Genomic DNA, 25,715 nt, shown 5'->3' with positions numbered 1-25,715 from the left:
GAGAAAGTTTTTCTTCAGGTCAGAACTTTTTAGCTTGGCAACCACTCTGCTGAGATCAGTGCCGAAGATGTAGACAGTGCTGTCTTGTTTTCCATCTGCCTGTCTGTCTCCATCTGTTGTTCCCTGCCTTTGAATTCAGACGTAAGCTCTTTGTGGGAGGAGACCTCTTTTTCTGATGAGCTTGTGCAGCTCTGTCTCACAGTGGTCCCTCGATGCTTCTTCAGTGTAGAAGTTTAATATTTGGAAGTATTCTTATGCAAAACCATGATAAAGGAATTTTCCCTTTCCTTGCTTGACAGCATCTTAGCCTGCAGAAATCTCTCTGACTGTGCATGTGCATGTGGATCTGAGCATGTTTTGTTGTTTCAGAGATGATGTCATGAGACAGTTGCCTGCAGTGACTAGGAGACATTAGGAAGCAGCATTTTTACAATTCCATAAAATGGTATTAAACTTGGCAAACTCATGTGCAAACAGAAAAAAAAACCCTCTGGGAAGGGTTGCTAAATGCCTTCGTCACTTAAATGCATTTAAACATTGTGTTTAAATGAAGACAGGAGTGAGATTAGCTCCCACTGTGTATCTCCCTCCCCTGCACTGCATGGTAGAAAGCGTACAGACTTCTTCTTGTCAAAACCAATCGCCCTCCCATAACCCTCCTGTCACTTTAATGCAGACAAAAAACAACAAAGCATTAATTAATTACCTTTAAAACTGTAGTGAAGATGTTGGCAGCAGCAAGCACACTTCTAATAACAATTCAATGCAATTACATTTGAATCAGCATAGGAAATGGATTTGTAGAATACTTTTCAAATCTGGATATCCCAGCATATTTCACAGCAATGGTCTTGGTGTGGATTGAATGGCAGATGTGTAGGTGAACAGCAGCCATGAGAGCTGTCATACACCTTCAAATGTGTATCAAGGTGCAACAGGGCTTCACCTTCAGAAAAATGCTGTGTATTCATTATTTAGAAGGAGGTTGACCAGCAGGGATGGGCAGAAGGCATTTTACATCTTCGCTGAAGGAGTCCAGATGTTCTGTGACTAAGACGTGAACTGGTGACCCTCTTTTCTTTCCCCTCTCTAACTCAGAAAGTGAAGTGCTGCTGTCTGCTTTGCCATGGCATTTCTGCATATCACAGGCACTCAAGAGCACAGTGTCCCATGGAGACAGGAAATGCAGCAGGAGAAGCAAGCATGAAAGAGGCTTGGACATTGCATAGCTGTATCATCTGCATCTTGTCTGAAATCATTAATCTCTCTAACCCTCCATGTGGTGTATGGGAAATAATGAGTAGATGTCGTTTTACCAGCACAGGAGGCACAGTCCACCCCTTAGCAGATCCTCACAGAATTATGCATCTGTTAAGGAACAATTCTAAAATCCTGCCCCATGGAAGCTGTACAAAATAGGCTCTCCTTATGTTCTGTGGTAGTACCTCATGTTGCACAGAACCAGAAGGGTGAGGGCTGTATCTCCAGGCTGTTGGGGGACCTCCCAAATCATATCTTTATCTCGACAGGAGATGGCAGTGTGTCAGGAATACTCCACCTTGCACTTAATAGTGCAGGATTGGAGGACAGCCTAATGCAGGGGAATTGTGATGAAGGGGATTTACTGTGGAAGGCTGAGGTTACAGCTGGAAGCTGTGCAAGTCTGCATGGGCTGGTGGATGTGTGTGCTGGGGGCACTGGTGCTGGTTAGAAGGCAGATATATGAGTGCCAACTCACCTCTGACTGCAGTGTTGATATAGTCTGGGGTTTAAAGGAGGCTATTTGTTTCCCACACTATTCCCTCCAGCCTCTTGTTTTGCTTTCCTAAGCTGCATTCCCTTGTTTCTTTGTTTTCAGGAAAAGCCCTGACTCACTTGAAAAAATGTTCCCATATAGAGCCAAACTCACATCTTACTGGTTTCCCAGACGCAGAGCTGTTGTTCAATAGAACAGAGGTCTCTGATTCCTTGCTCTCTGTGGCAAACACTTTATATCTCTGAGATATTTTTGTTTGCCTGTTCCTTATTTTTTCTTTTCTTTTTGTTTCTTTTCCTCTCTGATTCTTATTATTGTGGAAGTGGAATGCAATAAGAGCAGGACAGGTGTCACCATACTTCCTGACCATTGTAATGGGTCTGTGATTTCCTCTCATATGAGCTTTCTTCCAGCTCTCTTCTGTCTTTCCCCTGAATGTGGCACAAATGTGAGCCCATGTGCAGTGAGTGTGAATTTTGTTCTGCACCTACAAAGGTGCTGCATAGTAATGAATATAAAAAACATTGCTCACATAGCAAATTGTCCCTGGACATATAAGAAAATTTCTTTTCTGCTGTGATGATTAAAACAAAACACATTTGGAAGGTTCTGCTGTAAGTATGTCATATGAACCTTCTGTTCTCTTTGCTGTTAAGGATTTCTCTTGGAAAAATCATGTTGCCTTCTTTTCCTGTGCTTGTGGGAAAAGATATCATCATACTGTTTGTGGAATCTGCCTTCCGTAGGTGGACATGGCTACTTTCAGCTTTAATCAGTCCTTTATTGCATAATGAAATTCTTATTTGTGAAACAGGAAAGAGGGAAGTAAAATAAATTTGTGGTCTGGTGTTCAGGTGCAGAATTAGTATATTGCATAGAATCTTACTCTGTTTGGTCCTTAGATTTTGATGATAAATGTGAAGCCAATCTAGAATGAGTGCTGTATTCAGGAAAGTAATGCCATAGATGCACAAATTATTTTGTTTATTATCTGTTTGAACCTATTTTCTCCTTTCTTCCTCTCTCTTTTTCTCCAGAACAAAACTAGAAATGCAATTTAAGTGTAAAGGATCAACTATTATGCACATATAGAAAGGAGCAGTTAGATTACAGAGGGAAGGACTTGGGAAGGGAAAAGCTTGAATTTCCAGAACAGTTACCTTTGAAGCCTTGCACTTAATATTTGCCTGTGATTTGCTCCTGACTGATGCATTATGTCTGAAATTAAAGTGTCATTTCCAGTGGGATGGGTTAGGATGAGCAGCTCTTTATGCAACATAAAGTTCCTATTGTATGCATATGTCCATCTCTGAAGTTTTGGATTTACTTGAATAAGCCGTGAATAAGGAAGACTGGGGAGTTACCTTTTCTATTTTATAGCACTAATTCATTGTTTTCTTTCTCCTTTACAGCTAGAACATATTCAGAAACACATATGGTATATGTAAGTAACTTTTAAAAAAATTTTTTTGCATGCATTCATTGTTGATTCTAGTATTCTAGTGGTCTATGAAGAGACCACTAGAAGAGTGAAACTGGAGTTTGAAAGCTGGTTTCACACACATGAGAAAAAGGGGCAGAGAACAGAAAGATACCTATTTTTTTTTTTTATGTTTTGCTACTCATATAATTGCATTTGTATGTACCAGCCCAGGAATTTTTTTTGTACAATGGCTAACAACTGTTTGAAATAAGACATTCAGTCCAGCAACTTGCTGTGTTAAAGAGATACCTGCAGGTGATCAGCAAAAAAATACTGAGCTAGCAACCATATTCAGTTTGCTATCCAAATGCTACAGACAATCCCTTGTAATACCTTCTTGACAAGAAACTTTTAATTTGTTCCTTCTTGGCATCTTGGCTTTTCTCTGAAGTAGAAACAAAAATGATGATATTGATACGTAAGCACCTGTGAGCAAGAGCTTCTCTGTCTCATCATCCCCACTTCTTCTTCATAGCAAGATAAGAGGCTGCTTCTGACCTTGTAACCTGTTGATGTGAGAGTACTTCTGTGACTTGATTAAAAACAACAGTCCTGACAGTGAAACTGGAGGTCTGTGAGAAAAGTACATGGCTCTCTGGTGGTTTGGGTGTAAGGAAGATTGATGGCTTTTAAAAGTGACCTTGCTCTTTGTGTAGCCTTTAGGAGCATTTCAAGAAGCCTAAATAAATAAACTTTTTATACTATGATATACTAATTAAACTAAGGAGATAATAAAGATAATAAATAAGGAAATTATGCTTGGATACATTTCTCACGGTCAGCATTTCCCCAGGGGGGTGATAAGGAAAGTCCTACCTTCACAATCCTATCATTACTCTTGAGAAGTAGTCAAGAATGATATGAACTGATATATAAGCCTGTCACCATGAAAAAAAACAGGGTTTTTTTATTTGTTTTGTTTTCTCTAATTCCATCTTATGGGCCATGTTCACCTCTGGATTTATATGACTTTATATGTTGATCCTGGCGGGGGGGGTTCAACAGTTTGTTGAATAGCTAACCAAAAAAATAGAACTAAGAAAAAACTTAGTTCACCTGAAATAGTGGCAGCACTCTGCCCATGGCTTTTCTGTGCTCTCTTCAGTTACTAGACATGGCACCTTTTTAAACCAAAGAAGTACTGCAGGTTTCCTGCACACACTTTTTTTTTTTTAAACTCTCATGGGTATGTGCAGCACAAGTGGAGTGGGGAAATGTCTAATTGTAATCCCTGAAATCCCTACTATAAGGTCTTTAAATTGCAGAAGTAAATGCTGTTTACATCAGATTGGACAGATAATTCCCCTCTGTTTCTTCTTAAAGTGAAATCAGCTGACACTCTGTGCTTTTTTCAGAACTGGAATAGGAAATAAAATGAAAAGTCTTTGATTATTTATATTGTTATTTTTACCCTCCTCCTGGAACTTTTCACTTGTTGAAGGACTGTTGTCTCAGGCTCACATATGCAATTATGCAGGTGTCATTTCATTACTTTAGTCTATATTTAGTATTTGAAGATTTTTTTTTTCTTTTGGAGACATAAACGTCTGAACATTTTCATATACTTCTCAATGAAGGTCAGACGCTCTGATGACTGACACCGTAGCCTGCATCTGAGGCTGTTTCCAGAAGTAAAAACTGAGTTTTGCAAAAGCAAGTCTCCTCTAGACTCCCAGGGTAGTCAGTGCAGAAAGACTCTTCCAGATATCTCTTCAGATTGCCTGAAAAGAAGTTTCTACTCGAAATAGCTTTTTTTAATGAGTCTCTTTCTCATTTTCTCTGTACTGGCCATGGATTGACCTCCGGAGGTTAACATCCTGTGGCTAATTTTAGTCAGTGAATAACCTTGCCGCCTCCAAAACTCAACTGCTTTCATCTGGTAATGTTTCACAACCTCTTTGCATTCATTTTGCTTGGAAATACTTATGCTGACAGAGAAGAAGAGGTTGCAGTGTTTTATCCTATGGCTCTTTTGCTCACCTCTTAATTTTTTTATTTATTTTATCTACTGTTCTGTGTAAAATCTTCATCCTTTGTCATATATAGGTTACTGATCTGAAAGTTGTACTCAGAACATCAAAAGAGTTTCACTTAATTATTTAAATAAATATTGAGGCTACTGTAAAACTGAAGAAAATATTTAATTGCAGTTTTAGGCAGGCAGAGAAAGAGGTCTTGAAAGTTGAAATCATGATTCACAAGCCTAAGAAAGGAAGACAGAAACCTAAGTGAAACCTTTCATCAGCAACCTTCAGTTCTTGCTCTCCCACCCAAATTAATTCAATGAGGTTTCTCAAGCCTTTTTAATTGAAATAATTTATTTTTACTTCAAATGCAGGTTATCATAAACCAGAAAATAAACAGCAGTTATTTTCACATATTTTTAATAAAGAGGGCAAATAAAATTACCTATTAAGGTAAATATGCATTCCTGTAGCACTGAGTTATTGCCTTAATTGTGAAGGTACCACACTTGCTAAAACAAGAAAAAGAATAAGTGTACTGGTTCTGCTTTGCTTTGCACTGATGCAAATGGGCATCTCGGCGAGATTCATGAGAGAATTTCATGGAGAGACTGAGAAAGTCCACCCTGATCAGGAATCACAGCCATTGTATCCACTGATCCTCACAAAAGAGGGTGGGTTTTAAAGCAGCAATTACATTCATGTGGGCCTTTAAAAAATATATGTGATTTGCAGTAGTCACTGTGTGACATTGTTTGATGTCTGTGTGGGCTGCAATGCAACAAATTTGTCACTCTGCTAGACTGAGAATGGAACAGGCATTGCAGTCATGCCAATCACAACCCAGACCCGGTGATTTTCATTTCCTGAAGCTCTGAATTGCACTGCCAAATGATGAGATGCCTCTTTGCAGATTTTACTTGTACCTGATGAGGAGGTGTGAAAATTCCTGACTGTGTCTGAGGCTAACCAGGTGCAGGGCAGAAGGAAATGCCACTCTGGAGTGCACGGAGGATGTCAAGCTGTGCTCTCTAGAAATGGCTCTTGTGCTGATTGATACAAAAGAAACTTGTAGATTCTATTCAGACATGGGCAACTGGTGGGAAACGCAAGTTTCCTGGAAATTCTCAAAGACAATTATTCTTTTTCCCCTCCTTAAATTACCTTAAGTACACCTGCTTGTAACACAAATGATTAATTAAGTCAACAATTTTCAGAAGTGAACTGTAGATCATTAAAAAGCAAAACCACTCAGCTGCTGTTCTTGCTATCTTGCAAGAATTTATCTTAATGGCAAGGTCATCACTGGATTTAATAGTGCAAGGTTACGAACTAATAATTGCTTATTACCTTATGACAGCTAGATCTTGATCTTAAGAGGTAGCAGTAGTAGCCTCTTAGAAGGAATAAGATGTTTCTTTAGGTGAACAAGGATTTTTGAGTTTAGCCCGTAGATTCAGGACCATATTGGTATTGCAGAAGATACAGATGTTTCTGTGAGACTCAAAGGGGGCATTGGGAGCTGTGTTTTGGTGGTTTGACACACAAGAACAAATCCTAAGGAGCAGATTCTATGTCCTCTGTGTTTACTTCCGCTCCCCTAAATTGAATACAACTGATCAGAGTTGTGTTTGAGTGCTCCTTGTAAGAGAAGTGGGATCTGACCCATGTTGTTATGATCGATGGAATGAACACCAGTCTGACTCCATGTCATGTATCGAGGTAGGGCTGTGCACATTTTCACTGCTTCAAAAGAAGATAAAATTAACATTTCTGATCAGTCTTTTTGCAAGTGGTGTCCCACAGACAGAGCAGATGCCTCACAACTGCATTTCAACTTGCATAAAAGTGAATTGCAAGTAGCACTCAGCAATCTCCTGTGATTGTCCCATCATATGACTGTCCTATCCCAGATACATTGACTTCATATTGCCTTCTTACCTTGGATAAGATAATCTGCATTGGCTCTTTATAAGGTGCATTGGCTCTCTTTTTGGTACACTGGCTGAGACCTTGGGCTCACATGTATGAACCTGCCAGAGCTGATTTCTAACTTCCACAAGAAAAACTAAGGACATTTTGATTGGGACTCCTTTTTCTGTGTAGATACTTGGATAGTTTACATTGAGTCAGGTACATTTTCAATTGTGTGAGTAACTTCACAAGTTGTGCCACCTTATTTCTTCCAGCATCAAAAGGAAGGATCTCTAGTCCAAACACAGCCCCATAAACAGCAAATTGTGACATCTGATGCAGTTTAAATATTCCTGATTCCTGTTGCCCTTGCTGGGAGCCTGGACCCGACAGTCACACATTTGCACCACATAAAGGAAAGGGAGGGCCCCACTGCCGGATCAGTGAAAGTTCCAGTTAAACAAAGCAGCCATTAAGAAATAGCAGAGGTTCAGAGTAGACGGTTTCTCCAACCAAAACAACACCACCACCACCAAACCCACCTCCTTGGGTGGATAGTTTACATGAATTGCTCGCTGTCTACTGAAATAAAATCAAAGGATATTCAGGATGTCTGCAATATATATCATTAGTCAGTTAGAGATACCTGACACCTTGACCTGTTTCTTAGTCAGGGCCTTTTATTGCAATGAACAATCAATATTTCCTGAGCCTAGTGAATAGGATGATGTAATTGTGCAGAAAGTCTGTGTTAACTACATTTGAAAGAGTAATATGTTTTACTGCTAATGGTGTGTTCTGAGCTCTGTCACCAACTCTGGGCATCGCACTTGAGCCAAAATTTTCAAATTTGCATGTCTTAAGAGAAGCAGAGATTGTCATGTTTGGGCATGTAATTAAGCAGCATGGTTTTCCCCCAAAACCCTTTCAAGTGTGTCAAGTGGAAGCCTGACCACTGAGGTCTCTTAATCACATTGGAAGCGTTAATGAAAGAAGCTGCTGCAGTGCCGGTTGTAATTAGAACTGGCGAAAAATAGTGATGGTTTGTTCAGACCTCCTTCTTCAAAAGGGAATTGTTCAGCTTGCACTTTTCGGCCTCATAGTCTGAGGTCTGGCTAGCTGATAAGACATTTCTAAAAACATGTAGTGTTTTATAAACGTTTGGCGTTAGGATGCTGAACAGCTGCTCCTATTACAAGGGCACTGGTAAGTGAAGTTCCTATTGCCTTGCTGACTGAACAGAGACATTTCTCATTAAAGACCCAAATCCACAACCTGCTGGTCAGTCTTAGCCTTCATGGCAGTTTCTTATGAGAATAATATCTGTCTGGTTGGAAGCTCTGGTCTCTCAGTGGGAATTTAGCAAGCTGTTTCCATCTGTTGCTGCAGGCTGTGTTTCAGAGTATGGGTTCATTTGTGACTCATGTTTCTTTTCTCTCCTTTCCCTCCCCCTTTCTCTCTCTCATCTTCTTTCCTCTGCAGAGGGGGTAAGAATGAGCCAGAACCAGAGCAACCAATCCCTCGAAAGGTGCAGATTCGTTCTCTCCCTTCCTTGGAGGATATTGATCCAGACGTGTTAGATAGCATGCACTCATTAGGCTGCTTCCGTGACCGAAATAAACTCTTACAGGACTTGTTGTCGGAAGAGTAAGCACTTGCTCAGTCTTCATATCAGTTGGGTGTCCAGGGGCTGGGGTGCTTAAGAACCTGGGGAGAAGTAGAGAGCAGTTTAACTGATTTCTCTCTCTCTGAGTGACTGGTAAGAACTTCTCACCCTTTGGCTGCTCGTTTTCTGGTGAGGTGTTGGGAGCAAGCACTGAACCTTTCTTGCTCCGTGGGTCAGAAACTCACAGCCTGACCAGCAATGGAGGCACTGCGCTATTTCTTCCTTAACTGCCAGGCCAGGTCACTTCATTAAAATATGGGCTGCACAGTCCGCATGGGGAGGTATCATTGCTGATATTTGTGTTGGATATGCCTTTGTTGCTAAATTTTTATTTATTTCAATCCAATGCCTAAGAGCTGGTGTATATCCAGAGGTGTTAAGAGGGACATATAGTAGAAAGAGCACTTAGAGGCTCAGGAGACCTGTCTGGCTGCCACTCTTGGTTTGGACTTCCTGGGGATACATAGCCTCGACTGTCCTGTGCCTCTGTTCTGTGTGTGTAACATGGGAATCTTATTTCTTTCCTCATTATCTGCTTGTTGGAGACAGCAAGGGTCGCAAAAACTTTGTGGGTTCTGTATCTAGCTGTCATGTACATGACCACTTCCAAATAATTTAGAATAACTGTGACTGTTTATTTTATGAGAAAGTTTTATGTACATGTTGACCTTTTTTTCTTTTCAAATGTAAAGATTTTTTTTTTCTTTTTTATTTATTTTTATTTTTCAGAGAAAACCAAGAAAAAATGATTTATTTTCTTCTGCTTGACCGGAAGGAGAGGTATCCTAGTCATGAAGATGAGGATCTTCCCCCTAGAAATGAAATAGGTACTGCAGATATGACCTCAGTCACCATGAACCTATCTAAACAGTTCCTTTTCACCTTTTTTTTTTTTTTTTTTTGCATCCTAATGTTATTTTAATTTAAACCCAAATCCTAGCATCACTGTTAACCTTCCCAGTGAAACAGTGTACACAGCCCTGGTGAGAAACCTCAGCCTGGGGCAGGCAAGTCAGTTCCATGGTTAAACTAGAAGGCTTCATCTTTCAAGATGTGTCTGTCTCAGTGCAGAAACATCCAAGTAGGTCTTGAATGGGATCTTAAAAAATGTGCTGTGAACTTATAAGCTGGCTCTATGCAGGCAGATGAGGTTTAGTAGCAGTATAATGCAGTGGCAGAATTTTCTAGTTACAAGTCTCCTTGCAGTGTTGCAGGAAGGCTGCTCATGGACTTCAGTTAGTAAGAAGCTGTGTATCTGCATCCCTCTGCAGTTATATATGTGCACATTCTCTTCTCTGTAAGTGAATACATGCACTGCTGAAAGTATGAATCATATAACTTAACTGTTTTATAGTACATAAATCAAACTCCCATGTTTTTAGACATAGAAATATTTTAAAAGCTTAATGCACTATAAGATTATATATCTTGTAAAGCTCTTGTGATACCACTTTATTCCTATTTATTCATGCTTTTTTAGGGTGCTGCTGTTCACCACTAATCCAGACAACAGGAAAACTGCTCCACAATAACCATTTAAGTGACTTTTGATGTGCAGTCAAGTGTAATAAAGGATTAGTCACTTCTAGCAATGATCTTAAACAGAATTTAGAAGTGTGGAGGTTTTCAGGTATTGTAGTTCAGCACTTTGAAGACTAGAAGCAAAGTGCCCTTCATTTTCACTGGAAAGCCTGGAATCTCAAGAGCTTTCAGGGTACTGCTATATTGCACTGCATTTGTTAATGCTTCATTGAATTATTAACTTATCCAAGTTCCAGGCTCCAGGCCCTATAATTTTACAGGGAAATCTCTTCTACGGGGGAAGAGATGAAAATTGTTAATTAACACAGCAATTTTTGAACTACCTGGATGGAGCTACAGTTAGCAGGGATCCTGATGAAAATGGGTAGCTGTGCCAGCTGCAGGTCCTGTGGTCAAAAGCCTCTTGCTCAGTGCAGTTTGTCATCTTGCACTCTGCTAATCAGCTTTTGACTCAAACAGATTATCCTGCCATGTAAGGACAGCATCATCTTGTTTTAGAAATGCTTTTGGCATAAGAAAAGAAACAAGGTGACTCTAGAATCTTCAAACCCAGCATGTAAGTGAATATGTAGCTACACCCTAAGTGCATTGCATATCTCTTCCACATGCCAAAGTATTTTCATGGTTTGAACTGAAATATTATGCTCCACTCTTGTGTATTTATTGTGCAAGGAGTGAAAATGTTTCCTAACAGGGAAACACTGACTGTATCTGTGTGCCTTACCTACACATTTGGGCATTATTCTTTGATCATTTGTATGTTGTATTTCCTTTTCCACAGGGGGTTTCCATATCTTCTGTTCCCAGCAGTATCTCTGAGAACATGGGGCAAGGTTTAATTAGGAGCAGTCATGTGTCTGATGAATATCTCATCACTAGCCATTAGCAATGGCCTTGCAAAAACAAAGAAAAGCAGAGAACAAGTAACAGTTCAATAACAACAGCTTGAAGAAACCATGTTCATGAGAGTTGTCCATTGTCTGAGCTCTTGCCAAAAAAAAAAAAAAAAAGCATCTTGAGAGTATTTTGCTTTTTCCTCATTGTTGGCATATTAAGTCTCAGAAAGGACAGATGCAGGTAAACATATGGCCAGCTACAGCCCTTTCTTCTGGTGTCCCTTTGTCTGTTTCAACTGTATGAAATTTCTTCCAAGGGCCAAGCAGGGCTACTTCCAACATTTTTTGCATGCAGCTCCATTTTCTTTACTTGAAAACAGGGGAATGAGAAACTTCTCAGTAAAAGGAATGTATGTCAACTAATATCTCCTTGAGAAAAATGATTTTGTGGGGTGAATTTTCTAATTAACCAGAGAACAAAAGGTTGGACCAGAACAGATATAGAGGATAGAGATGCCTCATCCAAACTCAGAAGATGAACCTTTATTTCCCGTGAGAAGGGAAATTCCATGAGAAGGCGGATTTATAATTGGGTCACTACCTATACGATTCAATCTTCATATGTAAAAATCTTTAGGAATGGCTTTGCCTTTCTGATGTGAAAAAAAGGAAAATGCATCCTTAATACTGTCACTGTCGCTGTCAGTAACAGCTTGATTTGTTTGCACCATGTCCCAGGAGTCAAAGAAGAGAAGGGCAAATACTGGAGGTTTTCCTATTTTTAATTCCTGGGCTTCAACAAAATCTTCTACTGCTTTTGTATGACACCATTTTAGTCATTATTGACAGGATGGGTATGTATTTAACTAATTCTTTAGTATCTTTAGACTTGACAGTGATGGTGGCCTGTCATTTCTTAATCAGACCCTTCTAAAAAGTATGTACAATACTTGCTACTCTCAGACATGTATAGTGCAGGATTGTAGCCAATTTTAAGTAGGCATCAAATACCTTTATTAGAGGCTGAACCACATTAATGCAATGTATTATTGCATTATTTGCAATACAATATTTGGTTGTATTTTCCATCCAACTTTTGTGAATTACTGTTCCTGAATTTATAGGTGAGTTTCACCACCTACTCTTTTTGCTTATTCTCTGTCTTTGATAGCTTAAAATATAGATTAGAAATCAATATCTTCCAGCATCTTAAGCAGCAAGGACTGATATAAAAGAGTAATTTAGCTTGTTAGCGATATCCTTCTCCTCCTCAATTGTTCTGTTGATTCCCTCATGGCCCCTCTGGCTAATGTCCTTCTCTCAGGTTTTCTCTTTCTGATAGCTGGACAAAAGACTGTCATTCAAGTCTTTAGCTAATTCCTCTCCAGATTTCTTATTTGCTGTCTTTTAAAGTCCAGCTTTTTAAAAAATGGCCTGTCACTTTTGTAAATGTCACTCGGCTGAATATCTGTTCCTGTTTTGAACAGGCATGGATCAAATCGACTTTTAAAATATCTGTTCATATTTTTCTTTTCTTTTTCTCTTTCTTGTTTAGCTTCTATTGTTTGATCTTATTCACCACAGTTCTTTTGACATTTGATGCTTTCTTCATCTTCCTTCTTCCTCTCTTTTAAACTGCATTATTTTACCTTCCTTTTCTGTCTGATATCCTGCTACAAAACTTGTATCTGTTTTGTGTTATATATACCCTGTGAACATCATCATGTGTGTCACTGTGCTGTAGATACACTCCTGAACCATTCTGTAGCATGAATTCTTTCTCATGTTTTGAACATGCTTGAAAAAGCAGGAGTTTGAAATAGCTAAACTTTGTCCCAGCTTACTTTTGACCACTTACATGTATGCAGCTGAAGTCGCACAGTATGAATGCTTTATTTGGTTTATCTCCCTTTGTTTTCCTGTCAGCTTTATGCACTTTTTTTTTTCTCTTATCTGGAGGTTATTGCCTATACCGTTTTCTGCTATCTTTTTGTTACTAGATAGGGTTTGAAATGGAGTGAGATACAACTGCACTTTTTTCTAATTAACTTTTAAGAGGAACATTATTACTGCTAACACGAAGAATACTTGGGTAATACTGTAATAGGGTCAGTTGTTATCACTAATCCATTTGCACTGAACCATCTTTGCTTATGCTCATTGTTTCAAGGATAAGCTCTGCCTCAAAGAGATCTTGTTCTAAAAAACATGATGTTAGAGAGAGAACAAACAAGTACATGGTGGGTGTGAGAAGGGCAGGATAATAAAGAGCAGGCAGTAGAGGTAGAATTGTCAACTGTGGTATTTCTGGTTTTGCACAGGAATCCTGGCAGAAGAAGCAGCTTTAAGGACTGGGCACTGTGAGCTTCTTTCTAACAGCAGTGGTGAAGGATGCATTCTTTTACAAGTGGTCACTCTCCACTAAAATTAAAAATGTGTCTGTAAATAGAAGCAGGGAACTGAAGTAGCCCAACCAAAGGAAAGAAAATCCTTCTGTATTTTTTCTGCCTTTCTCCTTTATACTGTTTTGATGCCATGAGAGGTGTTAACAATAAAACATCTCAGCAGGTCTGTATTTGGTTCCCTGCTTCACCATGAAGGTGTGGATGATTTGGCAAGTCACCTTCTGCATTTTGGTATTTAAAGACTCTTTTCAGAACAATTTAAGTGCTCCTCAGAACCTCAGTAAATGTTTGTCAACATCTTTAGGAATTAATTGCCTTTAAATATCTCAGTCTTATACCTCAGTTTTCACTCTGCAAAGCTAAAGTAGCACTTTGATACTTCATAGAATCGTTACACAATAAAAAGTGTGAAGCATTTCATTTGCTAGAGTAGTAAAAGCTGTATGGTGTGGCTCTCATTGAAGATTCATCTCATGGAGACAAGCATGTTTAATTTGTAATGTTTCTGAAGGAGGAAAAATGTAAATCAGCGGGAAAAAACTGAAATTTAATCTTAAAGATGCAAAAAAAGGGGTATGTTTTCAGACCAGAATGCAATTCCGTATTTTGAGTATACTCATGTCCCCATGTCACATTTAATCTGGCTGGCAGGGATGTGGAAGGCAAGCTCTAGCAACCTGAGTACATACACAGGATCCCTAGATGGCTCATGCTCTGCCTAACAGCTTGCGCTATAGCCCATGCTGTCACCTTGTATCATCCTGTTATTACTGTTATCAGCTTTGTAAGCTAATTTCTGCAAGCTGTGGTATAGTTGTACCTCTATTTTACAGTGTTCATAGTACCTTCAGGGCAGTGGCAGGGCGCCTTCTCTCTGCAGGCAGATTGCAAGTTATGTCTTAATGCTTGCAAATTTGGAAGAAGGGAGAGGCTGCAAATGTTAACCTCCATCCTGAAGAGATCTGTCTTTGTAAGGGAGTGTGAGAGTGAAATTGTAGAGGGAGGATTTAGCCAGCCTGGGTGAGGTAAGTCACAACTAAATTCAGCTGACAGCATTTTCTTTCCATGCAGATCCCCCCAGGAAGCGCGTGGACTCCCCAATGCTGAACAGGCATGGGAAGCGGCGGCCGGAGAGGAAGTCCATGGAGGTTCTCAGTGTGACAGATGGTGGATCCCCAGTTCCTGCTCGCAGAGCGATTGAAATGGCACAACACGGGCAGAGGTGGGTCTCTGCTTCGCTCAGGAGCCCTGCCTGCCTGGGTCTGCTCCCCTCTTTTTTGTTATACATACAAAGGAGCTCTGGGGCTTTTCTGTTCATACCAGCACTCATTACAACTTCCAGGCACATTTGCAACATGGTCTGGAAGCCAGCAGTGCTTGTGCACACAGGACCAGAAGTCCTGCCAGGGGCTTAAGGGTTCTCTTTGCTTGCAGCTATTTCTTAGGAAGCCACCAAGTCCTCTGGGCAAGACTCATCTCTTTTTAATTGTTGAGAACATGAGCACGCAGTCTAAGCTTGTGATTCAGGCTGACTGGGCAATGGGGACACATAAGGGCTTTGGGAGGTCTCAGACACGTGTCCTGTCAAACAGAAGTTACCTTCTGCTTGTTCTTCTCTGTCTCCAGAGCCTACAAGAGGAATCTAGGTGACTATTGTGGATTAGGTTCCTAGCTTTGGGGCATCTGAAGTTAAATGAATACCATGCTCCATGCCATCAAAACAACTTGAATCTGAAAAGCCCTGTCCAGGCATCTGTAGATGCCTCCAAAATGTGCTGTCAGAGCCAGCATGCATCTGAAATGGCACATAAATCACCACATGCTTGGAAAGTGATGGAATATGTATGATTTGCCTTTTTTCTATCAAAGAAAGTGTCAGTCTTGTGGAGAAACACCAGAGGAAAATGGTGTCTCCTCAAGGGAAGTTCTGGGAGTGTAAGTGAACTGTGGAAATTCACTTATGTGAGCCATGGAAGTTGCTTCCTCAGTCCTTATGACTAGCCTAAGGGAAGCCACACGCATTTGGTTTCACACTTGCATTAATCAATCAATATAAAAGAATACTCCCCATATATGAATGATGATGGTGAAGATGCTGCTGTAACTTCTGTTTCAGTTTTGACATATTTTTTTTTATTTGTTCAGCTCTTAAGGTCTGTTAAAAAAAAAAAAAAGCCTGCTGTGCCCAGAAGCTCCCTTTGCTGACTGAGAACTGGGTGAAGAACATTAAATAATTCCATAAATATTCCAGGGGCCCCTAGAATTGCTGGAAACCTTTCCTGGCAGTTGTTACACTTCTGTCTGCAGTGAAGAAAGAGTGGCAATTTCCAGAATCTGCTAGGACTTATTTCAAACTGGATATGCGTCCTTGAGACTGCCATAAAGATTTCTTGACATATTGTAGGTTGGAAACCTGTCTCAAATATGTGATTTGGTATGAGGTGTGGGTGAAGCAAGTGTTCAAGGACAGGGTGTGCTCAGTGTTCCTAACAGACCTCAAATTAGTAAGGATGAGCACAACACTGACTCCCTTTTCCACCTGCAGTGTTTATCCTGCTATTGGGAGATGCACAGGACATGAGGCTCCCAGAACCAGGCAGAGGCAAATCACCTTCCCCGACCTCAAGGGTCCTTCATAGGGAGTGCCCCACTGGATGGAACAAACAGGAAGCGTTAAATTGACAGCATTTTCTGAGAGCTGAAACCTTTTCTTCCAGCTCTGAACTTTGATTTTGGATTCAGAAACCTGAAGAGGCAAAGCTGTATCTTGCTATCCAAAGTATTTCTTTTGTTTTCAAATGTCTCATTCAATTCTGTACACAAGGAAACAGTTGAAGTCAAAAGGTCTGGGATAAGTTCAGAGCAGAGATATATCCAGGCCACATATCAGTAAAGAAGGGGTTTGGCTTAAGGAGGAAGCAAAATCTGCAGGGACAAAAGAGATATGGGGCAATGCATGCCACAAGTCAGGGACAGACGTGAAAGTGTGATTAAGGGTGGAGAAAGGGATGTAATAACATCATGATTGATGATGATGGGCATGCAGTGCTTGTTTTCTAAGGGGTTAAAGGGAAGATGTTATTTTACTCCACGTGTGAGCTTCCATAATTCATCCCATCCACATCCAGAGATAACAAAGGCACATTTTGTGTTGCTGGCAGCAGAGTAGTTCATAACACGAACTGGCTTCATTAACGAACCCCACTGCATGGGGAGTGTCTGGGGACGGTGCATTGCTGATGGGGCACCATCTGTCAGAGCAGCCAGTAACGAAGTGACAAGTGCCTTCCACCAAGAGTGGGGATTTTTAATGGCTAGTTGCATATTATATTCCATGAAATGACCCATTGACATTGAATTTTACAGCAGTAGGGTTTAGATCCCCAAGGTGGATGCTTTTTTAAGAATTACTTTTTTTTTTTTTTTAATCCCAAGAGATGACTATTCAGTGCTTTTATCCTAGAACAGGATAGGAAGATTGACCATGGAATCAGGTCTCCTGTTTAGACAGATGACTTGTGTGAACATCTGCAGACAGTGCCATTGCTTCATCCTTGAGCTGGCAAAGATACACTTCTAACCAGTAGGCAAAACACACCCAAATGTCCTGTGATTTATTCCTACTGTCCTCTTTCCCAGTAGTGAACAGATGTTTGGTTGCATAAAGAGGATTTATGTTGCAACCTCAAGTTTACATGTCTGTATCATGATCTGTGCTTTTGGGAACCATGTGGGGGCCCTACAAGTGTTTGGTCTTGGCTTGTTTAGGGCATATCTTTCCACCAGCCTCCAGCCCTACAGGCTGAGAAAGTATTAAGTGAAAAACACAGTCCTTCAGTGACTTGGTTTTGAATAATGGACAAGGGAAACTCACACAAAAACTGCTTCTGGAGCTTACAGGCTCCTTGAAATGCTTGTGCCAACCTCTCCAGGTGCTCTCCAGTGGACCTTTGTAAATGGCAAAGTTGGTGCACACAAACTCTAGCCCCTCTAAAACTGGTGACTAAGTTTTGTTAATTCTTGGGTTTCTCTGCTAGTTGTCAACTAAACGGGTTCATAATTATATCTTAATTACTTCTGCTGTTCTAGTATCCCCACCTCTCAGACTATCTGGTATTTCAATGAAATGTCAAAAGAAAAGAAGTAGGTTCTGAGCGTAGTTTAACATCAGCTAATTTGTCCCTTGTGCTAAAATCACACAGACTAGGAAGAATTCCATGGGAGCTAGAATCCGGTGGGGATATGCCAGAAATTTTCAGCAGCTTTGCTGTGAGTCCAAAAACCATTCTAAAATGGGCTTCATTAACTATTCATTTTCTTTTAGTTTTTGAAGTGGAGAGCTTGCATGAGAGATCAGCCTACATTAGGAAGCAGTGTTCTGTGAAACAGTGAAGCATATTACCAGTGAAATATAATACAGAGAGCTGCCCTTTTAGCAAAGCAGAGGGAATTTCGTTTCTAAGCTGCAGGGATTCAGACCCAAGATGAGAAAGAAGGGCATTTCTCTATACACTGAGTATAGGGAGAGAGTTGGGAGTAAAGTGGTAATGGACCCTACAAATTAGAATACAAAATGGATTACTGTTCCTCTAAGAGGCTCGATAGTCTGATTTTAACCTTTTCTGAGAGCACACTTAATGTTGAGGTCTTCTGGAAAAGTCGTGAGTAATGAATGCTTTGCAATTAATGCCTTCAGGCATGTTCTGTTTTCCCTGGACACTGTGACGAAGTAGGTGGTACCTGGGTTTTAAATTGGATAAAGGAGAGCAGGGTTTAGAAGTATGCATGGGGGAAGTCATCTTAGACCTCGGAAGTCAGGGGAAGTTAATGAACTTGAGCACTATGTAGGCATGAGCCATGATTGAAGTAAAAGAAAGGTTTTTGAGAGCTTTGCTTAAAAAGGGGAGGATGGGTTGGGGGGCTGGGTGTCCAGCATTGCTACAGGTGACTCTCTTTTATAAAATTGTCCACACTAGTAACTGTGTTTTCTCGCTTTGTTCCTGCCATAGTAAAACAATGTTCAGTAAAAGCCTGGATATCTCTGAAGCCAATCCCAAATTCAACAAAGAAGAAAGGTATAAACACTGACAATATGTTCCTCTCCTCTACCTCACTGCTGAGACCTTAAAGATGCAGTACTTACCTTCTCTGTGTGGGGACAGAGCTGTTCTCTCTCTTCTCTTTAGAGAGAAGCAAAGAGGGTGGGATATTTACAGCTCCATACTATGTATGTTTTTGTACAGTACCATTCATTTGAGGCTATCCCCAATGCAGCCTTGGACTGTACCAATGATTTCCCCACTTAAATTTCATCCTGCTGCTATTTCTGGTTCAGTTCTGCCATGAGTAGAAGTTCTGCCCAGGGTAGAAGATGTATTTGCTTAAGACTTCTTGGGGAAGGATTGGAATACAAAAGACTAGGAAAGCCCAGAAAGTTCCACTCCCAGCATTAGAAACAGCAGCACAATTGAGTGAGTGACAACAGTGGTTAGAAACTTTGGAAATTCAGTCTGATAGACAAACTATTAAGGAACTCTGGTAAGAGACAAACTGTTTAAGACCACCCAGAGGACACAAGAGGAAAATGTGATTGAAAAGGGGTTTTGGAGGATGATTCTAATCTAGGAGTTCAAGTGACAGATGCTGAAGAACAACAGAAAGGGTAACTCCCAGCTGTCAGCAGAGGCACAATGGAAGACAGGTAGGCCACCGCATTTATGGAATTTAAGTGGACTTAAGTGGGTCCATGAACACAAAAAAAAGTTGGTGAAGGTTTTTAGTGTGCATGTTGTTTCTAAAATTTTGGTCTCAGAGGAAGAGAATTTTTCTCTGTGTTGAAAACTGGCATCCCAGAGGATAATTCTTCATCAAAATGTAATCCTTACACATTTTCGACAGTTTACCCAAAGGTTATGAGTGTGGCATATGATTCAAAAAGGGAGAAGCAGTGGTTTCCTTAAATGAACCAATGGACTTGGCAAACCATTCTTATTTCCATTTCCCCTTTTCATAGAAATCTCTCTATATAGAGATAAAGGTAGCCTTTAAGCCTCAGGAAATTTGCAGGATGTGTGAGGGACTGTTTTGGCCTTTTGCAGTCTGTGACAGTCTTTTGTGGTCAGTGTTTCAAGTCCTGAGCCTGCCACAGTGAGGAACATCATGCTTCTGCAGGAGAGACTGTGGCTCATGTGTGTAAAGCACCCTTTCTGAGATGCCAGAATACCAACAAGCATTGGATTGGACCTGAATTGTTAGCAAACTTGTAGTTCCACAGCCATGAAGAAGTAGTGGTTATACAGCCTTTAGTGGCTGGGCTTTCTTGGACTGTTAGCGTAGACGTGGAAATTTCTGTTCCTTTCTCTGATACTACCTATATGTAAGTTCTGTTCTTGAACATGTGGCACCTCTTGCATTAAAAGTTAAAGTTATTCCAAAGTGTATGAGTGTTTTTGTAGTAATCAGGGATCAGGTGCAGTAAAAGAGATGCAGAAATTTTATCTTTGACAGGAGTCTTTAAGGCGATGTTCTAAGCAGCATTCCTTGGCCCTCTCTCCTTCTCTGGCAGCTGCTACAACTGTGTTAGGAGCAGAAGAAATGGCACTTCCGTATCTTCTGTGGGAATTTCTTAAATCCACATAGGCATTTTGTGTTACCTCTCAATAGACAACAGGAGGAGAAGGTTAGAGCACTACATGAGGATCACCACAGTCCTGCTCATTCAAGGACCAGGATGAATTTTTGAGGACCACATTCACTGTGATCTTACCTGCCTTCCACTGCTAAGAGTTCAAATGAAGGACCTCAGTGGTGGGAATGCTGAGAACCTGGATTCTAGATCTGTGCACAACCACATGAAAGGAAGGGATAGGCAGCAAAGAGGACCCCAGCAAAATGGGGTCACATAGTCAGGATGGCCATTAAATTTTTGTTCAGTGTTTAATTGTCCAATTTTATGGTACCTTTTTTAAAGGAATACTGCATCTTTAAGGGTCCCTTCCCTCTAGATGCACATGGTTGTCTTAGTAGCTGAGGCCACTGTCCCTTTCTTTTTCTTTTTTTTTTCCTGACTTTGTTTCACCCCCTCTTTCAGTGCTTCTCTTCTTCTGTATCTGGGTTGCTGCAGCTCCGTAGTTCACTTGCTTCAGTATTATAGGGAATGCACATGTCTGCGCTTCTGGGTCTATTGTGTCCTGGGATTGTTCATTTTTTTTAAACCTCATTTCCCCTTTTCTTTACCCTATTGTCAATTTGCTTTCCATTCTCTTTGTTAACCTCTTCAGTGCCTTCCTGTTGGGAAAATGACTTGAAAGAAACATTATTGAACCTTCTTGCACCCATTCTATTTACATTTTATTATTCTGCATGTGTGAATATGGGTGTATTTTCTGTATAAATATACACACAAGTTCCAGTATATACAATGGGTGCCAATTTGCTCTTCTCAGTTACATCACTATAGATAGATTGGTACAGATACAATTGAGGACAGCATTTGTTCCTAAATATATACATATATTTGTATATATACGAATTAGATCTTACCCAAATTTGCACTCCACTGGCTGAAGTATAAATGGAGTGTCACTCAAACACATGAAAAAGAACTTACTGTAATGCTTCTTTCCACTTCTCTATCAATGCATAGCACAACAGCTTTTTTTGTCCTATTCTGACTACGTTTTCATTTGAACTGTTCTCAAAACTGCCTTGGTGGCTCAGCCCAGCACTTGCAATGTTGATGTAACTGGAGGCATGCCTAGTTGCACTGAGCAGTAAACTGTGAAATCTGCTGGGCATATATTAAATTTGGCATTTCTGTCTTGTGGCGAATGGATTTTCCTCACCCAGCCAGAGGTAGCTCTGGCCACTTGGGAGCCTCTTATTGAAAATAGAGAGAATTAGAGAGAGAAGGTGACAGAGAGGAAAAAAAGCGTTGCATCCGACTTGAAAATAATTTGGCTTAGTAACACCAAACTGTTTTTTTATTTCTAATATAATCTTTGTTAATGTGAAAAGGTGGTGACACTTTCCTGAGTTTGCTTACCTGCATCCTTGAAAACTTAATAACCTGACTATTCTATTTCCATTTTGAATGCTTTGGTTAGTAGATAAAAATTAATAATACTAACGTTTCCAATTGTCGCTAGCCTTCAAAGTCAATGTGCCAGAGATTCAGTCTGCTTTTAGAACTGATTTTTCAGACTCTTTTCAGCACAGCATTGATTTATTCTCCATTCACATTTGAAAGATTTCCTTTGCAACCTACAAGACCCAGAGACTGAATTTATTTTAAATGAAAAATGAGATCCTGGAGCACAAGATGGCATCCACAGAGATAAGTGCTGGGTTGCTGAGCTGGTATGTTCTAGCTGATCTGAATTCCTGACTATAAGACCATCATGACTAATAAGGCAGTATCAAAGCAGATTCACAGCTTGAGCTACAATCTTGTACCCTGGGCTCCCAAGCTGGCTCAGAAATGCATGCTTTAATAACCAATACATTTCACAGTTCATTCGTGGCAAAAAAAATGTACTTCTTACCAGGCCAGCTTGGGGGACAGAGGGACACTGCACTGAACAAACTGGGGACAAAAAGAACAATTTCCTAGATAACAGTGTGATACAACTGTGCCTTATGTAAGAGGCAGACAAGAAATGCTGCATGCAGTATGAACCCCATTGCTCTGCTGACTGCTTTAACTGGGATTTGGCTGGGAACTTTCTTTTTTGCAGCCTTAGTATGTGCCTGTCCATATTCCCCAGTGCCAAAGTTGGATGTGTCTGCAATATGTGAGTGGGACAAAAGTTGTTTTCTGGTCAATGAAACTGTCCCCCTAGTGTTCCTGGTCTCTGGAAAGATTTAGGCACCAGTGGCAATGATTATGACCGTTCAGTTCTCCGAACAGTATTTCACTCTGCTTTTCCTACTCTTCTCTCCACCTGCCTCCACACCCCTCTCTCTTTCTTTCTCTCTCTCCCACTCTCTTTATTTTCCCTTTCCGAGGATGGCGAGTGCTGATCCATTGGGGTAAGCTCTAGTTTTGGATTATTCTGGTTGCGGGACCTGTTGTAACTTTGTAGAGAAACTTTTCCTTTGCAATTTCCAAATACAAATACAGGTATGCTTCAGTGACTGAGGCTTTACAGCAGGGAGAGAGAGAGAGAGATGTGGGAAGAAGCATTTTCGGTGCTTTTGTGTGTGTTTGTGTGCTTTTATGTTGGAGTCACACTCCATATAATTTACTTTTGGGTTCATTTTTCGTTCTCTTATTTGTCCCTCTGTTTCAATGTCTGTGGGCACAGAAAACTATCCTCAGACACTGTGTGAATACCAGACACCTTCTGAGAATGAAACCCGTTGTCTCTTTAGCACTTTTGTATCTGTTTGGTATTTTCCAGTTAATTTGGACCCTAATTTATCCGGTTTGCTTCTTTTTTTTTGGGGGGGGGGGGGTTTGTTTTGTTTTGTTTTGTTTTGTTTTGTTTTTTTATGAAAGTGAATCCCATCCGTGTTATTTAAAAAATGCTGTGTATTCCCTCTCTTTTTAGAATACATCTTCTTAAGAGGTGAACAGGTGACCCTAGAGACAGATATATCTTCAAAGCTCTGTATTTTCAATAAAAGCAGTATAGGTACAACTAAGAAAGCAATCATGCTTCAAATTAAAGTTCCATTTATAAATACTTAAGGAGAATATTATATAAATAAATTATTTAATAAAACCATTGCAATAGATCATTACAGACTACAGTAAAAACTTCTTGAGAGGGTACACATTGAGAAAGCTAATTAGCACCAGTAATATTTATTTCTCATGTTTGCAGCATGCTTCAATATCTGTTAATTCTTTCTAAACCATTTATAAATGGAACTTTAGTATAATTGGCCAATTAAGGAGGGTGGTGCTGTTCAGCATCACAGTCTGTATGGGCTGAAAGGAAAAAGAGGTGTGTTACCAACACCTGCACTCCTTCCTTTGCACTCTCTGTAAGGCTTCATCTTAGAAGTGGTTATTACCAAGAGCAGATCATCTGACTCAAGCATGAGTATTCCCAGTAAGAGCTGTCACACTGTTATTTGCATGGTTGGTAATGTAAGATAGTGGAACATCCAAGGTCTATACATATTCCCTGAATCAGGGTGTGAAGAAGCACAGTTTGTACCTTTCAGACACCCAAAAGTAAGAGTGATGAAATTTAATACAGTCTGACTGCTCACCTATTGCATGTTAATTCAGGTCACTGTCAGGGGTGTCATACCCTGAAGTTTCAGTTTAGATTTTTCTGGCTTTGAGTGAGCAAGGAGTGAGAAAGTATCAGATTCCACCCAATTCCTGTTTGAAGCAAATAAGAGGTTGGCTGGATATTTTCTGGAATGACTTTCAAATACACACATGGAATCATACCAATTCAAAATTTCTAAGGCATTTCACCCAGGGACACAAGTCTGATGCATCACTGCACGCTGCATGCATGTTGCAGGTTCCCCTTCTTGGAAGCATGGCTTCAGCTTGAACAGCTAACAGACTGTATTCAGCATCCTGGTAAAACTGTGCTATGAAAGCAAGTTCTGCTGGGACTGCAACAAGGTACCAAACTCACCTTGGATTGTAAGAAAAAGTTCTAGGAAATGGTTATTCAAAGAAGAAACAAATGCCAAATATGACCTAAATGCAAAATTCATGCTGTGAAGCCTTTATGTTCTACTGCTGTGTCCTAGCAGGGGCACTCTTTAAAGCATTTGAGAACTGATCTGAGAGAAGGGTGATGGAGAGATGCTCTGTACATGTGCTACATATGTGGTGCATAGGTTACCATGTGGTTACCAGGCCAGCTGTGCTCTCCTGTCTCCTGTTTCTCTCCATCTGCACTTCAGCAGTGTCAGGCTTCAGCCCTGCACCTCTCAGGAAATTCTGAATTCTCTGAAACCAGCTGGAAACTGGATTCAAACCTGTCAGTTTCACCAGTAAGGGAGAACTGGTGTGGCATGAACTGGGCCTGACATGGCTTCCACTTGACAGCAGCTGGCTAAAATGAGTAAAATATTACTTTAAAATGAAGGACCTTTTAACTTTGATACTTTGAATTGTCAAATAGATTGAATATGGTATAAAATCTTAACAGCTACAAACTACAGCCCACACGTGCACATTTTGTTTCAGTCCTTTGCCTGTCTCTTTCATAGCTCAGTTGTCTCCAGGTTATTGTCAGTCTATGGAATGGGAGGAATAGCCTGCAATGATCTCAGTGTCCACCTTATGTTTAGAGGGCCCTCTGCATCTTCCCACTCCTAAACCTTGGGTCTACCTCCCTTATGTTTTGGGGTTTCTGAATTCCTCCCTCCAGGCTTGTCAAAACAACTGTGTCACTTTGTGAGGAACTAAAGAGTCTCTTCTTGGATCTCTAAATCTGACAGTTGTGTTTGAGGGAATGCTCTTTACCTGAGCAACTGCACTGATTTTCCTGCTTTTATTTCCAACAGCCTTTTGATGACTTCCATTGAGTTAATGCACAAGCATAGAAGAATGCAAAACACAGAGCAAAATGAGTCATACACAGTATTCACACTTTCCTGGATTGTTGCATTTAGTTATTGGAATAATTATAGATTTAATACTTCCAGTAACATTTAATGCCTGTAAAGACTCTTAAGAGGTTAGTCATTAATAAATACTTCCCACTGAAGAAATGTGGTTCATAGTCATGGAGATGATGTCGTACCTCTTTCCACACATAAGACATAAGAGTCTGCCATACCAGTCTGCCTGAAAGGCCTCAGACTTTCATTTTCTGGTGAGAGGGCTGAAAATTTAAATTCATGTTCTTTCATTGCAGCATTTCAGCATAATCAGATGTTTTCATTCCTTTCTTTTGGCCCTGTCCCAGTTCTGTCCAACTGACTCTGAGATACAGGAGCAGTGCGTGTGGTTGTTTTTTTTTTTACAAACTGAATTACAGCATTGCTCAGCTAAGACGATCTTGATGAGAGGGACAAATCTGTCATTTTTGCTTGTTAGCATTTTTTGTACTGGAGTACAGAAGCACATAGTAGGCCACAGTACTGAGTTTTTATAGCCAGCTTGAGAATCATGTCCCATTTGTAAAGTTAAATTATGGGAGATATGTTTAAATGAGGAGGATGCAAGG

At 40.3% G+C, this 25,715-nt stretch overlaps 1 protein-coding gene across 3 annotated transcripts in view; it reads left to right on the top strand.

Moving 5' to 3' along the window:
- The window catches only part of BRSK2 (BR serine/threonine kinase 2), a 302,507-nt gene that overhangs the window by 240,408 nt on the left and 36,384 nt on the right, over positions 1-25,715 (top strand). For all 3 annotated transcript variants that reach the window (XM_062494278.1, XM_062494277.1, XM_062494276.1), the window contains exons 9-12: positions 3,169-3,200; positions 8,600-8,764; positions 9,513-9,610; positions 14,638-14,788. In XM_062494278.1, coding sequence (XP_062350262.1) covers positions 3,169-3,200; positions 8,600-8,764; positions 9,513-9,610; positions 14,638-14,788 — 446 coding nt within the window. The remainder of the gene's footprint in view (positions 1-3,168; positions 3,201-8,599; positions 8,765-9,512; positions 9,611-14,637; positions 14,789-25,715) is intronic.

Source organism: Cinclus cinclus, chromosome 6 (genome assembly GCF_963662255.1).
Source record: "Cinclus cinclus chromosome 6, bCinCin1.1, whole genome shotgun sequence".
In the NCBI taxonomy this organism is placed as follows: domain Eukaryota; kingdom Metazoa; phylum Chordata; class Aves; order Passeriformes; family Cinclidae; genus Cinclus; species Cinclus cinclus.
The sequence above is the reverse complement of the archived record's forward strand: the minus strand, read 5'-3'. Positions and strand labels throughout refer to the sequence as shown.